Raw genomic sequence first — 17,982 nt, forward strand, 5'->3', positions numbered from 1 at the left:
GCAAAAGGCCAACTTGTAGTTTTGAGACAAAGCTTGCGTGTATCGATAAAGTTCATTCTTTTTTAAAAAATTTTGAAATTTGCATTTTTTGTAGCAAAGAATCAGTCTAATAGCTCCATGTAAAACAAAAATGAATTTTTAAAGACTTGACAGGAAATGAGTGAGCTTTTGTTTTTTCTTAAGTGACTGTTGGTCTCTGCCATCTCCGTTGTGCATTCTGCTATTTGTTATGAAAAAGAAATAGCCCTGGAGGATTCTAGAACCTTCTTGCCTCCTACAGCTATCCCTGCCCACCTCCAACATGCAAACACACCATGTCCTTAAGTTTGACATAGTAAATGAATATGAAAGAACTGAGAGCTAGCAGTTTCAATGCTTGAGTACTTTTTTAAAAACAAGATTGATAGTATTCTTTTTAATATATGGATACAAATATCTAACCAGATCTGTTATGAAGATCTTCCTAAACAATGACAGAATTCTGCCCAGTTAGTATAAAATGACCTGACCAATTTAGCTTATTTTCCTCCCTAGGCTCGAACCTTTGAAATCTCCTAACAAGACCTGACCTGTAAAGATTCTTTACATGGAACTTCTGCCAACTCCCTTCAAGTAATAGAAACATTACAGAATGCAACAGTTTAACTTGCTGATACAGGTTAGATTTTAATCACTTAAAGCGGAACAATGTTTTGATCTCACTGCTGCTGCTGGACTAATCTTTAGAAGAGCAGAGGTGAATGCTGGTTTGCACGCAAACATTTTAATGCTGCCTCTGCTTTCTTTGGTCTCATGGGTAGATTTTGCCTTCTCATAGTGCCTATTCACTACATTTCATTTTGACATTATTTCGTTGCCCACAAATGTTTAAGAAACTGAATTACCTACCCTCTGCTTTAAACACACTGTGTGCACACAACCCTGCACTTCAGAGCTCACAGAAACATCAACAGCTCAACACCATGGGTTATTTACTTTGGGGTTGTTTTTTGGTTGGCGGGGTGCTTTTGGCCTTCTCTGCTTAGCTCAGATGTCATGTTCATGGTAATTATTTGGTAAAGCGACTGAGACACTATAGGTACTTGCTGTGGAGGGGGTAGCATCTTCCGGAAAGTATTTTATGTGACTGAACAGCTGCACGATCCTTAACCCAATGGACCCAACAAGGCAGACAGTGCACATGGGCACCAAAAGTCCAAGCCCCAAAGGGACACTGCTCCACACCACCACTTGTGCACATCTACCTCTATCACAGTGCTGACAGAAAATGTGCTCAATGCCAGTTAGTGGCTAAGTAAGTAGGCACTTACTAAATACTTCCTGAGTGTGGTTTTGAAAGAGGCCTTGTGGGGAGAAAGCCATCGCCTCAATGACTGACTGTATGTGGTGGTCGCCTTGGATTTCCTCTCAGGGCAGTGGGACAACAGTGGAGCATAATGCTACAGAAGTGCAGTTTCAACAAGGCGGGAACAGGGAGAGTGCTGACTCAGCCAAGATCTCACAGCCATTCTGTATTTGGGGATTGTGGCACTCCTGCTGGTTACCAGCTCCTTACTTCCAGTAAGCGGATGTCACCACTGATGGCCACCGTGTCAATGCTGCCCAGCTGCAGAAATCTGTGCTTGTACTCCAGGCTGTGTGCTCCATTGACTGCAACCTTGAAATCTCTAGCATCACAATAAATTATCATCTAGAAAAAAAGGAAAACCATTTGGTGTCAGTTCTGTATGTGTGGGCTGACTGCAGCCCACTTCCCTCCTGTGATTGACCCAAATCAACCATAAATTGTGGTGGCACCTTCTGCCTGGACCCACTTGGAGTGACTCACATGCTTGGATCCCCACACCACCCCACAGCCTGCTGACCCTCCTTTCCCTGGCACACCTCCTGCAGCATATCCTAACCCTACTCCTGAGAAAACAGGAAGCTGCCCACATAGTGTTTGAGAACTAGGGAAGAGCGAAAATTGCTGACATCTTGACCTTTATTCATGGAGGAGGTGATTTCAACTAGCAAATTAGGAACCAATGGCCTGGGATCCTGACTTTGCTGCCTCAAACTCTAGGACTAGTTAATAGGAAATTTGAGAAGCTCAAGGGGCTCACTCCAGGCTTGCACATCTGCCTGGTGATCCTGCTTCCATCCCTGATCAGCACATTGTGGCAGGCCTGTCAAAAGTCTTGGAAGCCGAGGAGCCTAGGCATCTATGGAGTGATTAGCATTCTGCCAGGCTCATCACTAGAGTTAGCCCTTTGGAGTACTCCATCTGAAACAGTAAAATACAGCGGACCCCTGAAATTGCAGGGGTTATGTTCCTAGAGCACCCATTAATTGTGAAAAACTGAATTTCAGATAGTAAAATGCCTATAGAAATGCTACTGCAGCATAACTTTTTTTTTACTTCCCAGAGTAAATCTAGTTGTTCAGCTTTCTGGAGTGTCACACTTTTGGGGCTTAGGTTCATTGCCAGAAGCCTCAGAAAGTGCAAGGCATTTTGGTGTAATCTTGGGGCTCTTAGAGCCTTAAGGAGAACACTTGAGATTGGTACAGCAGCCTATTAAAACACAGGACTGCTAGTACATCTGCCAGAGATGGGTTGCTGGGCAGCCTATCAGTAGCAAGGAGAACTGCATAACACTCAAGATTGGTTACTTGCAAACCTCCCACCAAAGAAACAACTGTGGAGGATATTTGCATTTTTTGCAAAATTGCTGAGGTTTCTACAAACAATCAGTTAAATTCTAAGGAAAAATCTGTGAACTGAGGCCTTGAACTCTGAACCGTAACTTTGTAGGCATATAATGCATACCCAAAACCATAGTATCCTTTCTCACTGCCTTACATCTAACCCTGTGCTTCCAACACCACGCTCCCAATGCCAATCTGGCCACTGACTACCCACTGTCCTTCTTGGTCCCCTGAGGGCATCAGAGTAGGAAGCAGCACAGCATGGCTGCTCACAGGCCCAAAGCCCAGACTGGGGCACAAACTTGAATGCAAAGCAGCAAACTGGGGATCTTCGTCCTGATAGTAGTCATGGAATGGTCACCAGGGAAACAGCATAGGTAACAGCTGGCCATAATGAAAGCGCTAGGGCTACAGAGAAATAGGACTTCATATCCCCAGAAGTGGTGGAAATTCCTGTTTCAACTAAGTAGAAGGGACCTCGCATGATGGAGATTCAACAAAATCTCAAGAAAACACGAAACACAACCTGTTACATAGCTCAGAAGGAAAGCCATGTGGGTTTCAGGTGGATGCAAGGGAAAAGTGAACGAGAATCCCTACCAAATTATCTGTATTACATCAGAGCAAATGCAGAAACAATGAACAGCCAAGTGGGAGAGATACAGCGCAAAACCAGGTTAACACTGCTTCAGATGAAAACAGGGAGAGGGCATGGGATGTGCAAAGACCCCAGTCTATGAGTGCAGAACAGCCCAGCCTGGGCAACTTACTGAGGTAGTGAAACCCTTTCCTGTTTTGAAAAAAATAATCTTACCTCAAAGTACATCCCAGGACTGAATGGGAAGAAGGTAATATTTCTCTCCTCTTCTCCCCAGGCATCATTAAGAAAAGAATTTCTTACAAATGCTTTAATATTCAGGCGTGGGTTCAAGTGTAGAGCAATATCCTTTGATTTTCCTGCTACTAGATCAACATTAAAGCTTTTGAAAGGGAGGGAAAAAAGGGAACCAGTTAGCCAAGGAGAAGAGAATAGAGGAAAATTCTACAATTTTAACAATAAGGTTTGAACTATGTTTATAACATGAAAACGCATGCACATGGACATGGGATGTGGGGAAAGGTGAATTTTCAACTCAGCATTCCACCGACGGGCAAAATGAAATTACAAAAAAAAAGTCAATGTTTACAACAAGCTGGCTGGGGGAACTGAAAGCTTAGTGCTAGGAAGTCGAGTGACGCTGCATCTGGGAGCAAGGGACCCTTCGTTCTCTTGTTATTGCCCATGTAATCTGCACCCCCTGCTCTCCCACCTTTCACCTGGTAACAGGACCCTGGCCCCCCTTCACCTCTCCTAAAGCCATCCCGGGCACAGTAAGTGACAAGTCCTGGCACTATCACTAGTAACAGCAACGCTGACCTTTTGGCCTTTGTATTTACTTCTCCTTTAATGACAACAGTTCGTCCAGGACCCATTGGGGAATTCAACCTTGCTTCAAAGGGCAGGGTCTGAAAAGAAGCTACTGTCAGAACCAGGAAGCCGAGGAAAGGAGCTCATGAGAAAACTGTCCAAAGAACACTGGGGCTGGCTGAGTGCCTGTGCACATGAGGAAAGGACAGACTACATCTGCTCTGGGCCCAGCTGGGGCCTTAAAGCAGCACTGCACCTGGCTCACGGCACATGCAAAGTGACTGTTTCACTTTACACCACAGAAACATATGCGGTGGGACCTGAGGCCATCTTTGTGGGCGACACTGGCTGAGTTGCCAGTGCTGGGGTCAGAGGCAGTGCTCTGTCCTGCCTGAAGGGGCTGGTGGTGGTGAGGGAATGCTCACCTGTGGCTCAGTCATGAGCCTGATTTTCACAGAACTGTCCAGTGACAGCATACAAATGCGAGTGGCGACTTTGGGCTTCTATTGGGGGTATGGATTTCATGTAACATAACAGCCAATTATAACTTAGTTTTTTTACAGAGTTAAGATAATTTTGAGCTCTTCAAACCTTTGACAAATAGTTGATAGGTAGTATTTTGGTGCAAGTCATACTGTGAATGACAGTCAAATCTCTGCTCTTGGTGCAGGTGGATTTTGGTAGGATTTTAGAAATGTCTCCTCTATTACTAGGTTGCAGGAAAACAGTTCTACAGTGAGGCACGGAATGGAGCTGCCTTCCAAGGTTAAACTTCACTTTCTAGGCAATTTTTTAAAATGCTCCATGTGGAATAATCAGGCAAAAATACTTACAAGCTGTGAAATGCCAGACGTTTGTACCTATGGAGAAAGAAATAAAAATTAAAACATTTACAGGAAAGATTCACATTCTATAACAGTGGTGGCTTGAACAACAGGTTACACAGTACACCCCCCACTCCCCAGAATGTGCAGTTTAGTCACAGTCTCAGTCTTTGCAGATTTTTCCTCAGAACCTAACAACTGTTTGTTGACACCCCCGCAACTTCGAGGAAACTGCAAGTATCTCCGCAATTGTATTTAGGGAGGAAGGTTTATAAGCGGCCAATTTGAAAGCATTACTCAGTTCTCTTTGCTGCTGATTGACTGCTGCCCTATTACCCTTCTCTGGCAGATGCACCAGCAATCCTGTATCAATCTCCTGAAAGCCCAAAGATCCCCTAGATGCCACCAAAATGCCCTGCACCTTCTAAGGCTTTATTAATATAATATCTTATTAAATTATGTAACTGGGGAGGAAACATAGCATATTTAGGGTTTAAACTATAAAACAGGTATTTATAGGCATTTTTCTGACCATATCTGAAATTTGAAGTTTTCACAAATTGCAGGTGCTCTAATAACGTAATTCCTGAGAATTTCGCAGATCCACTGTACTGAGCTGAGCTTGGCCAGGACCTGGGTGTGACACACAAGACAAGTGCTGCTTCCTGACCATGCTGTAGAGCTGTAAAAGGCTCCATGGGCTGGAACAGAGTCCCCAACAGTCCCATCATCTGAGTAGTTTATCCTTCACCATCAAAAAATAATTTTTCCTAGGACTACACATGAACTTCAAACACATCTTATTCTTCTAGGTACCCGCAAAATGCTGAGATTACAGTCTATCTGGAAGGTGTGACTGTGCTGAGAAGATTAAGACTTCATTTTGTCTATTAAAAACAGCAAAGATGCACTCTTTAAACTGAACTTTTTCCCAGAGGGGGAGAAGATACTTAGGCAGGTTCACTTTGATGTGCAGTACTTTCAAATGCTTTATGCTAGAACATTCTACAGTTAGGAATGAAAGGGTGCTTCATACATGAGAATGGTAGCTGATGGTCATATAAACTAACAGGTTAAACATCAATGAAAATTTAGAGTGCCTGGGACCCTAAGAAGTATGTTCCTCTAAATGACTGCTACTGTCTTGGCCTCATATTAAAAATATAATCTTTAAAAATCCAGCCTTCCTCCCATCTGATGGCAACTAAAAAGACTATTTTATATAAGTACCATGTACTGACTGTGCCACTGGAAATCCTAGAAAGACTGCTTTAAACCAGAGGTTCATTAAAAGATTTAATGCTTACATTTTCTCTATTTATGTTTGTCAGTCCTAGAGTAGATGCTTGGGTACTTTGTAAATCCTGGAGAAAAGATTAATTAATACAGATTAATTTTAATATCCATCAGGACATTATTGCTAAAAAAACACTCTTTGAAATGTCAAAAAATTTGAAATGACACTAAATGCAAAAATTTACTTAAATATTATCCAAAAATGAACTTGGGATAGGCCCCTCCTCCAAACTGGCAAGCATTAGGAAATAAGGTCTATTTTTCAACAGGAACAGGTTAAGCAGATGGCACAGCTGCTGACAGTGCAAGTGGTATTCACCTGTTGTGGGGCAAGTGAGTAGCATCCAGCAACACTGAAAATGTAAATACTGTGCTCAATCTGCTTCTAGGAAAATGTCTCACAGCAATACCGCATCATACTCCCATGTAAAGTACACACACCCTATCCAGCTAAAAAGGTTTTGTTTTGCTAGGACCATTCCTGGTTTTTAGATTCCCATACCGGAAAGCACTAGCAATGAAAACCATGTGACCAGTCTAAGAGTCACTTCCAAGAAATTAGTGCTCAAATGAGGTAGATAGTTATGCTATTTGTATCTCAATAGAAGATGTTATTTTAAGAAGTTTTCTGACATTTCATCAGAAAATATGTCAAAAAGTCCCTGACTATGTGAGGAAGGGCACTCACCGAGCTGAATCTAAAGCCAACTGAGTGAACATTCACGTGGTCATAAATGCCCAGTGTGTCTATTTTCTCTAGTTTAATCCTGTGGGCATACAGCAGAGTATGTTTTCCATTCACAGCCACCTGGACAGACACAGAAGACAGGGCCCCCAAAACACTGTTAACAGATGAACTTATCCAAAGTTAAATGTTTCCTTGAGTTTAATTCTATACCTCCCCCAACAGGAATCCATGTACAGCTGACCAAACTGGCTGAAAGCAGCTGCCGCCCCTGAAAGGCACCTGCACCTTTGGGTTCCTGCTCTGGATCTGATAAACTGTTGACCTGGATCATCTCTCCAGACAGACTTACCATTCAGGAGTAGAAGCACACATGTGTGTGTGCACACCTGTGTAGGCACAGGACCTCTGCAGGGTCAGAAGCCACCTGGGGACCCCACACAGGTGACTGGAGGCCTGGGAACCCAGGTAAGATCTGCCCACCTATTCCCCCCTCCACTGTCCTTGAGGTCCACAGTCTAACATTCCCATCTGATCCAAGATTTGGGTTTCCTATCTGTATCTTAACCGTAACAGGATGGATACAGCTGTGTGGAAACAGTAAAAGTACCTTCTGTGAGTCAGAAGCCACCCTGGCTCCTCCTCCTCTCCAAATGCCAGAGGCCCTGTTAGGGAAGGTGCAGGAAACACAAGCAACACCCAGTAGGGTCTCTGCCTCAGGAAGTTTAAATGGGATGGGGGTGGGCACATGACCAAACACAACAGGAGAGGGACAACCATGAAAAAGAGTGACACAGACATCAGGCTGCAAAAAAGATAAGGCCAAGGGACAGAGGAGCTGCACCAAGATGTGACAGTCCTCACTGGGGTCGAGGGAACTTCCAGTCTAGGAAAATGAATACTTGAGGCCAGCAAGCCTAGGAGACTGTAGGACTAACTTTCACCTCACACACAGGCATGAGCTATGAAATACCCTAGGATGTCCAGGACAGCACTTGCTGGATCCCTTCTGGATCCTAAGGCGCTATCCTTTGGCAAGACCTGACCTCATAACCCTTCTCCTCTACATGCTGGAGTTCCCACCTGTTTGATCCCCCAAGATGCCCCACACTTTGGGTAGTGGTGGTTATAACTCCCTCCCATAATAATTAATACGATTTTGTGTAAACTCAGAACTCAGCCCTACAGGGAAAACACAATCAGATGTGGCCACAATGGGAGAGAGGGCAGCAATGCCTGGCTCACACTTTGGTACCTGTCAGGTTCTTTAGAAGATGACAGAGTCAGGCCCTGTCTCAGAGGTGGGGACACACAGGGTGGGAAGAGCCTCCTGTGCACTGTCCTCTAATGTGTCCCCATCCTTTTCCACAACCCACCTGGAATTTGTCTTTCAGCACCATGATCACAATTTCAAAAGATTTTTCTTTCTGGAAGGGCATGTCATAGGTGATCTCTTCCCATCCCCACCTTTCGTTTGTCAGAGTGTTGCAGACAATGTAGTTGGTCCGCTTGAAGCGGGGGTTGAAGTGAAAGGCCACATCGGCCCGGGGCTTCATGCTGCTGCCGCACTGCAGGTCCACCTGGAATCTGGGGGGCAGATCAGGAAGCACGTGAGCCCTAGAAGACAAGTGGCAGAAAAGCCCGGCCAAAACCAGCCTCCAGGTCAAGGGACACACGACTAACTCCTTGTCCTTTCACCTGCGCATGGCCTAATCAGTTACTCCGCTCATCTTTCTTCCTTCCTCATAACACAGCCCCTGAATCTGAACAGGGTCCAAACAGGTGCAGAATAAAAACTTCCCTCTTCCCACTCCCTGGAAGCCAGGCCTGTTGGTGTGGTCACAGCTTGGCCAAAATAGAAGTGAAGTACCTCAAAGGCAGGCAGGCAGGCACTTGCCATATATCCACTCAACTCCACCCCACTGCCCCACGCACTACCCAGCTACTCAAAACACAGATGAGGGCTGGATTTCTAGCTGCTGAGACCCCGAGAAAGGCCTCTCCCAGGGAGAAGAGCATGAGCGCCAGGAACCAGCTTCTCTTGTGAGCAGATGGAGCTGACAGAGGCGGGGGTATTTCCTTGAGACACTTCCACATTGTGGTTAACCCTCGGATGCCTGGGCGTCAGCCACACAGAGATGGGCCCAATCTTAACTGACACTGAGTTCAGAGCTGGTACCCAAGGCAAGCAGAGGAAAGCCAGCTGAGAAGAGTCTGAAGAGATGCTACGGGAATGTTAAGACTATCCTGAGGCTGCCTCCCTGACAGCTGGATCTTCACAATGAAATCAGACTTTTACAATGAAATTAAAAACCCAATAATCTCTAGTCAGGCATTTATTCCCACTTAATCAGCACCTTGGTGAGGCTGTTGATAAAAATAAATCCAGCCTCAAAATATCAAAATGGTCTCTCTCACATTACTTTTGTTATTTCACAATTTCACAATCAGAGAAACGCTGACTCATTTTCTTGCTTCTAACACAGTGATTTTACCGCTCAGCATGACTAGGAATATGGCCACGGATGACAATCAAGGATCCAGGCTCCAACTGCTCAGAAATGGTGCCAACATACGGGATTGTCTAAGGGAAAAAACGTTAACAAATGTACGTTAACATAAATTAAATTTCTCACCAAGCAATTACAACCAAACTCAGAGTTTGAAGACAACTACATTTTTAAAAGCTTCTCATAAATTGCTCAGATTCTAGAATTTTCCAAGGCATCTTTACTAGTCAAATGACTTCAAGGAACAACAGGTCTAAGATACTATAACATCTACAAACTGCATAGTTCTTTGGAAAAAGATGCAAGATTGACAGTTTTTATTTGGCCGTGGGCTTTGTGAAACTTTCACTTATTACGCTAAGTCCCTGACTTACAAACCAACGTCCATAAATCAGATTCATTTGTAAATTCAGCAGAGTCTTACACACCTTTGACACAGATACACAATGTATATTTCTTTGCTCTTCCTAGCATCCCCTCCACATCACCACTGCTTTTCCTCTTGGTTGCAGACACCCTAGGCTCTGACTGTGCACTGTACTATTGTAAATGATCACGCTACACAGTAAGCACACAACAGCACAACTGTGACAATGTTCAGCAGACATGTGAACTACTTCTGTGACTTGTTTGCATCTACAAATATTTGTAATACAAGGTCTGTTCATGTCTGTGAAAGTTCACAACTCGAATATTCGAAGTCCAGAATTTACTGTAAACTGAAAATAGGGGGAAAAAACTTGTTGGAATACAAGTTTTCCCAAAATCAGAGTGGGAAAAGGGACAGAAATATGATATTCTGTTCAGTTATAAAAAATTGGACTCTCCATTTTTGAAAAAAATGCCTCTCATGTGATGTAAGCAAAGTGTGTGACAGCACTGCACATCAGAACTCCCAGCTCAGACTTTAAGTTGAACTAGTATGAGTGAGAGGCCACAGTGATGCAGAATTCACTCTGGCAAAAGGGCAATGACTAAACAAGGGCCAGAAGCAGTAGTAGCACTGGAGGTATTGCCAGGGTCAAAGTACAGCCCGTGTCTAGTGGTAATGTCTCTTCATGACAGCAGTCTTCTGGTGTGAGTTTCTTGGGTTGTCTATGGCTATGTAGTCTCTAAGCCTGGCTCCTCAGTCCTCCTAAAGAGTCTGAGAACTACTCTGGATTATTTAACAAATTCCCTTCTGCTTAAATTAGAGTAGGCTTCTCTTTCTTGCAACTACTAACCCTGACTGAGTCAACATTTAAAAAAATAGGCCAGTAAGTAAGAGTCAAATAAATGCTTCAGGAAAACGTGATGAAGAACCTCAACAGAAGTGGCCAGAGACAGTCTAAGAAGCAGGTATGATGTGTGTTGGATACAGTGTGGCTGAGGAAGAGGGCACTGGTGGCAGTTTACAAAGGCAGAGAGGCAGGAGACAAAACCTACTGGGGAGAGAGGATGTATCCTGGGAGCACCAAAGAAAGGGAGGGCCAGGATCCAATTCTAGAATGAGAAATGAAAGCAGAGTTCACCAACCAGTGCAGGGAGCTGGGAGACTTCTGCAGCCTGGTGGGAGGTACTAAGGACACAGACACGAGACAGATTGCTGCCACTGGACAGACTGGGGCAGGGCAGGGAGAGAGGAGACAGACACAAGGGATATTTTAAAGAAACTGTCTAGGTAGAGCCACCAGGTTGACAAAGCTGGGAAGGAAACAAAGTTCAGAAGAAAGCTTTAATCCCCTTTAGTGGGACGGTTCACAGGACATCTAAAAGCAAGTCTACAGAATGGAATTAGAGATGCAGGGCCACACAGTCAGTGGATGCTCAGCACTCATGTTCACAAGGCTGAGTAGAAATGATTAGCGTAGATATCGAAGTACATAAACTCAGAAGGTGGGCATGGTGGCACATGTTCGTAATCCCAGCCAGCACTCTTGGAGGTGTAGAGAGGAAGATCTGGAGTTTGAGTGCCGACTGGGCAACTGAGTGAGACTGTCTCAAAATAAAAATATTAACAGAACAATAAATAAGAATATTAATAGGGCTGGGGATATAGCTAAGTGCAAAGGTCCTGGATTCAGTCCCCACTACCAAGGAAGAAAGGAAAGAGCAGAGAGCTGAGTTGGGAGACAAAGCCTCAGTGAGTTTCTGACATTGGGAGGTATCCATAGTTACTATGACTAATTTGTTTTTTGGTTTTTGTTTGTTTTTTTTGGTACTGGGAATCAAACTCTGGCCCTTGTGCTTACAAGGTAGGAGGCGAAACCACTGAGCTAAATCCCCAGTTACTATGAAGGACCTGACTACATCCCCTGAAAGGCCTCCCTACCCGGCTTGTACCTAGATGTCCTCTCAAAGCCTCAGTGGCACGTATAGGTGGGGCTATTCGCTATTGGATATATGGTGTGTGAATGTGGGTTAAAGGTGTGTGAATGTAAATTAAGAGTGGGTGTGAATTACAGGTGTGATAACTGGATTAGCCCACTGATTGGCTTGCTATTGTTCTGATACAGGTAACGGAAGCCCCACCCAGACTGTAGGCGGTACCAACCAATAGGCTTGTAACCTAGATGAAATACATAGGGACAGAAAGAAGGCGGGCATGCTCCTGCTGCTTCCTGCCTGCCTTGCTGTGGACTGTTTCTCCTCTGCCACATCCCCATGCTGTGCCACCCTGCCTTAGAACCAGCTGATTATGACTGAAACCTTTACAAACTGTAACTGAAATAAACCTTTCCTCCTTTAAATTGTTCAGTATTTCATCCCAGCAATGAGAAAGTAACTCAGACAGTACCTAAACTTGAAATTTTAGGAGGTACCTACCTAAACAATAAGTATAGGTACCTCTACCTAATGGTAAATGCAAACAATATGATTTATGCTAAACACCTGCTTTTCTCTGTGAGTCTAGAACTGTGATATGTGCAAAGGAGAAGGTGCTTATGTGACCAGACCCAGTAAAAGCCCTGGGCACAAAGAATGTCTAAAAAGCTTCCCTAACAGCAATTCATAGGTGAGTCACATTTCATGCTGGAGCATTTAAGACAGCCTTAGAATACTGTCCCAGGTGTTACCTGGATATTGACCCCTATTGCCCTTGCTTGTTGCAGTTTTGCTCTATGACCTCCTACTGCAATAAATCATAGCCGTGGGCACCATTTTCTTCTGGTCACCAAAGTTGGGTGTTCTTAGGGAGCTCAGCATAGGGGTAAGGAGAGAGAAAGACCTGTCAAACCAGGGCCCTGAGTCTCCTTTCAGAACCAGGAGAGAGAAATGTTGACAAGCAGCTTAAAAGCTAGAGAAACAACCCATCTGTCTAATCTCTAAGTAACTTCTTAGCCAGCTAGCACTTAATCACACCTTAAGAAAGCTAAAACAAACAACAATGGTAAAATGTATAGAAAGATAATGAACTGCCATGATTTCACTGACAGCTTCTCTGGTCTGAACTTAATTGTCTTCCAAATAATTTGTTCTATTTGAATTGCAAAAGCCAAGCATGGTGCACTGATGTAATCCCAGCACTCTACCAAGAAAAAAACAAAACAAAAACAAGAAACACTGGGCTAAGGCCAGGAATGTTGCTCAGCATTGTTGTGCCTGCCCTGGCAGGTATAAGATCCTGAGTTTGATTCCCAGTACCAAAAGCAGACAAACAAAACAAAACAACAAAAGGCTGAGGCAAGGAGGACTGCCATGAGTTTGAGGCCAGCCTGGGCTACATACTGAGTTTAAGGCCAGCTTGATCTACATAGTGAGATGCTACCTCAAAAAATAAAATAAAATGTGAATGGAGAGAAAAATGTACTTGATTTTTTAAGTCTTAGATTCTATCAATGGAACTAGAAGAAATATGCCAAATAAGAAAAAATACAGAGGCCAATTATAACATCTTTCCAAGAAAAGTTAATGTGGACAGTTGTCACAAGTATAGACCAAAAGTTTAAAAGCATTCATGAAATAAAAACCAAAAGATGGCAGTTGTACTTTCAAAATGCTTAACAAATAATGCAGTTGAGATGCAATAAATACTTCTCACTGTTTGAACTAGTAGCCAACAAATAAAACCATGATTTAAAAAATAAGTTTGGGGCCAGGGATTTAGCCCAGTGGTTCCGCCAATTGCCTTGAAAGCACAAGGTCCCGAGTTTGATCCCCAGTACCAAATAAATAAATAAATAAGTTTTTCTGGGTCAAATATCCTAGTTGATTAACTTAAAATATCTAAATTATCTGCAGGTTCTTTTTTAGAGGGGAAGGTCTTTTGCACACAGCAAGGACAAAAAACTACAAACAGAACTAGATACTACACACATTTAATGACAGAAATTTAAAGATAGAACAAAATGTTATTTTTGCCATCCAGTGTAATTTGTCTACCTCTCCCCTTTTGGACCCCACCCCTTTGTTAGAACTGACTATAACAGAGAAACTGGGTGTGATGGGGTTGCAACATCTCTTAGAAACACATGATCTTGAACTACCCTCAGAACTGTACTCGCCCACTCCCAACGCCTAACCGCACTTCCAGGTCCCTGGCAACACTGCTTCTCCTGACTCCTCCCTTAAAGTCTACTTATTTTTGTTCCGACCCTGCAGTCAAGGTGCTGACTCTACAAGTCACAGGAATCACTGCATGCTGAAACCAAGACATGCAGGGATTATAGTCAATAAAAATTCTTTTGTAACATTTAAGTAAGACATCTTTTTGTGTGAAGGGCAGGAGTGGGCAGTGTAACCTGACCATTCCCTCTGCCCTCCAGGTTGAGGCAAAGTGACATACTTCACTCTCCCTTGGCAAGTATCCTGATTTTGTGTTTTAATCTCTAGAAAATCAGTCTACAAGCATGAGATTTTTAAAACTATACCAATCATTTAAAATATTACACTGGTGTCAAATGGAGCAAGGTTTCCTTTTAAAAACTATTACTACTGAAGGCCATTTGTTCTAAAACTGAGCCCCCCTCCCCATTTTTTTTGTCTAAGACAGATTCTTACTATGTAGCCCAGGCTGACCTCACACTTGCCATCTGCCTGCCTGGTTGCATCACATTCCTACACATTGACATCAAAATGTAGGGAAAAGGAATTACAACTACAAAGTAATTAACAAAAGTCAGATCGCACACTAACAAGACTGGATTAGGCCCTTATTTCTAAGAGTCCTGCCAGCCCTAATGACCAAAAGTCTCCCACAGGGTTTACCAAAAAAGCAGCTGCCCTACCTCAAAACTAAAGGAAGCTTCAAATAAGTGGAAACTAGACATTTCCAGATTCTTATCACCACATAAAACTAAAACAAATTCTACAGTTTCCAGCAATTACACTCATTCAGGGTTCTTGGCCCAGCCAGGCCAGACGAGATCCTTACTTCTCATGTTCCCCCTCAGCACTGGCTCTGGACACTTTCCCTGCTCGAGTACTAAGAAATATTTGAAAGGTAGAGATAAAATGTGAAATGTTGAATTCTCATGCAATTTTAGTTAAAAAACATCTGTAGAGTAAGAAATCCATTTTGCTTTTGACAAGATGTTTTCTGGTGCAGCCTCCTGCCCTACCACTACCAAACTCTGGCATTCCTTCCATGTACTCCCACTTTTTCTGTTTTAACTCTGTTCTTATCATCTCATATTGTCACGTGGCCTTTTCCTCCACTAAAAGACAAGAGCCACACCTATTTTTCAGTCAGCACATACCACAGTCCCTAACATATAGGAGGGTCTTTACAAAGGTTTACTGAATTTTATTTTTGCCTTATCCCCTAGTGGATAATCACTATTTAATTAAACTTGTTCTCAATTCAGTCATAGGGAAAGAATGATTTTAGAGAAATCAGTTACCGGGTTATTGATGACATTTTGAAGGTTGTTTAAGGATAACATAATTCTTTTCCAATGTAATATAGACTTTGTTGACTGGAATCTCTCTTCAGTGATTAAGATTTTAACTATGTTCCATGTGAAGGTTATCCAGATTGAAGCAAATATTTGCCCTGTATAAAATCAAAATGAAAAGAAAAACAAGCATGATTTTTCTTCAATAACTTTTTGTTTAAATTGTAAGTTATTTTATTGATATTTGCCAAATAATAGAATGTTATTACAAAGCTCTAACCCCCATTCTTACTAGAATATTCATTCATATGGTAATTTTGGATTATGAGTGTAGGAAATACTGTAAAAATACATCAGCAGAAAATTTCTAACATGGAATTACTGTTATTATATTATTATTATTATTTTGGTACCAGGGGCCAAACTCAGGACCTTGTTCTTGTGAGGCAGGTGCGGTGCCACTGAGCTAAATCCCCAGCCCTCTAACATGGAATTATTATTGAAAAAATACTAAACAAGGCTAGGGGTATAGCTCAATGCTGTGTGCTTAGGGTCCTCAGATCCTAGGTTCACACACAAAACAAAAAAATAAAATGATGACACATACTAATCAGTCTTGTACAGAAGAAGTACTACTTCCTGTCTGTAAAATGAGACTAATGTAAAATGAGACTAATAACAGTCTTCACATGATGGGTATGACAAATTTGTTCTGAAGAATCAATAAGCCGAAACAGCAGAACAGTGATCACTATGTGTTGGCTATAATTATTAACAGAAAGCGTTGCTTTTTCTCCTCCAAATTCAATGAGAAGAAAATAATAATAATAATTAAATCAAGGCGGAGAAAATAATAAAACACTATTTTATTTGTTGCTAAAAGGCAAAGGGTATGCATCAAATACATTTTTAAAGATAAAAATTCCCAGAACACTAACTACATTAGATAGTTTAGGAAAAACTTGACTGTTCCCAGAACTGAAAGAGTTTCCTTCATTTAACTTTCGGCAATCCTCTCAAACTGTATGGCAATGTGCACTGACCAGATCTATTATTTCTTCTTTACTGGCGGAAAAAAAAAAAAGTACCCCTCTCGGTTTACCACCCAAATATAACCCCCAGAGTGTGCCACTAACGTGTTAGTCAAAACCTCAACAATTTTTGTTTAGCAGGAAACGGGAACAGGGCAAAAAGAATGGAAAACTGAGTCGCTAGGGCCACATTCACACCGTAAGCCCCGACCAGACTGGTCCGATCTAAGCCTTGCGGCATTCGAAGTCCGTCCCCGCGGCACCCGGACAGGTCCCGCCGTTGGCTTCCCAAGAACTCTTCACTGGGGTTTTAGGACGGTCACGGGGCCTCGCCGGCCTCGCGTTAGAGATGCTCGGGCTGCGGTCAAATGACTCAGCACCTCGAAGCACGCGCTTACAGTCACGGAGAGCAAGAGAAGTCTGCGCTTGCAAAGGCCTGGGAGAAACTGGTCCCCTCCTCCGTTCGGCGGTGGCGCTCAACCAAGGCCAGGAGGGAGCAGGTGGACAGCAGCGGGGGTTGGGAGTGGAAGGGCGAGCAGCGAGGCGATACCCGGCCCACCGCAGGCCAGGGCTGTCCAGGGAGGACCGGGCCGCCCGACGACCCTCACTCTCCTCGCTCGCCTCCCGCGGTCACCGCTTCCCTGCGTCGCCGAACCGGATGCCTGGACCCGGTCCCATTCACCAAATTCTGACTTAGGGACAGCAACGTCCCAACCCTTCCTCGGCCAGCACGACCGCCAGGGCAGTAACGCCCCTGGCCACTGCCAGCACTGAGGCCAGCGTCTGCCGACTTACCCGGGACGGAGGTTGCAGCCGCCCCGCCCGGGAGCTGTTCGTCCGCCGAGGAGTGCGGTGCGGTCCGGCGGGACCCTGCGTCCAGGCGGCTACGGGAAGTGAGAGGAGTCAATCCGCGCGCTTTTCCTCTTTCCCGCTGCCTGGATCCGCCGGTGTCGGCGTGCTTTTGTGTGCTGCTGGACGGCCGGGACTCTAACCCGGCTGGGCCTCCTACACAGCCTCTGGCGACCGGCTTCCTGTGGGGTGAACAGAGAGGGGCGTAAAGAGTGCGCGTTTCGAAAGTTCCTGGGTGGACCGGGTGGCGGAGTAGGGTGGGAGGGAATGGAAGGAAGGAAAAGGAAGTTGTTCAGCGGGCGGCTTCCGCCCACCCCCGCCGGTCGCTCCCATCCTCTGGGGTTTGGGAACGGTGATTGTGACTAGGACCTCCGCCTGCACCCCGCGGCGGCCAGTGTGCATTGTTTGCGTCCTGAGCTGCTTTGGATCAGGTGTCCGCGCAGCACCGCATGAGGTAACCCTACATTGGGCCGTCCCCAGACAGAAGTAATCGCCAATTCCCTTGCGTCTTTGGAATTTTCTAAGTTGGATTTTACCTTAGGAAACACTTTGAACTATGTGGAGCACAATTTTGAACATAGTAGATGCTCACTTTCCAGCTTCTCATTCAGAGACCCACACTGGCTGGTAGATTGACCCATTAACTACGAAAACATTAGAGAAAAACACAATTAAAGTTACATGGGCTGTGCTGTGTATTGTTCACTTTGTATTAAGGACCTCGGAGTTACTTGTTTTATCTTTATCCAAGTGTGTTTTGAAAGTCACATTTTGGTGTCACTGCTATGGACTTTCTCCTCCTTGGCTTTTGTTTCTATTTATTTCAATTGAAGAATACCAGCGCGCCCATGTTTTTATTCACTATAACTTCCTCC

At 44.0% G+C, this 17,982-nt stretch overlaps 1 protein-coding gene across 2 annotated transcripts; it reads right to left on the minus strand.

Annotated features, from left to right (window-relative positions):
• Window positions 1–15: 15 nt before the first annotated feature.
• Window positions 16–17,659, minus strand: Lgals8 (galectin 8). 2 transcript variants are annotated; one of them, XM_010621987.3, is made up of 11 exons: window positions 17,644–17,659; window positions 17,054–17,289; window positions 15,234–15,385; window positions 9,397–9,485; window positions 8,278–8,488; window positions 6,905–7,024; window positions 6,228–6,284; window positions 4,930–4,956; window positions 4,106–4,194; window positions 3,503–3,668; window positions 16–1,690 (listed from the first exon to the last, which is right to left on the minus strand). In XM_010621987.3, exons 3-11 carry the CDS (start codon window positions 15,273–15,275, stop codon window positions 1,541–1,543), a joined length of 951 nt encoding a protein of 316 aa, XP_010620289.2. In that variant the 5' UTR covers window positions 15,276–15,385; window positions 17,054–17,289; window positions 17,644–17,659; the 3' UTR covers window positions 16–1,540. The 2 variants fall into 2 exon arrangements, with proteins under 2 accessions (XP_010620289.2, XP_010620290.1); XM_010621988.3 differs by lacking the exons at window positions 17,054–17,289; window positions 17,644–17,659 and adding an exon at window positions 16,457–16,547.
• Between the last annotated feature and the right edge of the window lie 323 nt (window positions 17,660–17,982).

The sequence above is a fragment of the Fukomys damarensis genome, unplaced genomic scaffold (genome assembly GCF_012274545.1).
Source record: "Fukomys damarensis isolate Sample0158 unplaced genomic scaffold, DMR_v1.0_HiC HiC_scaffold_10, whole genome shotgun sequence".
In the NCBI taxonomy this organism is placed as follows: Eukaryota; Metazoa; Chordata; class Mammalia; order Rodentia; family Bathyergidae; genus Fukomys; species Fukomys damarensis.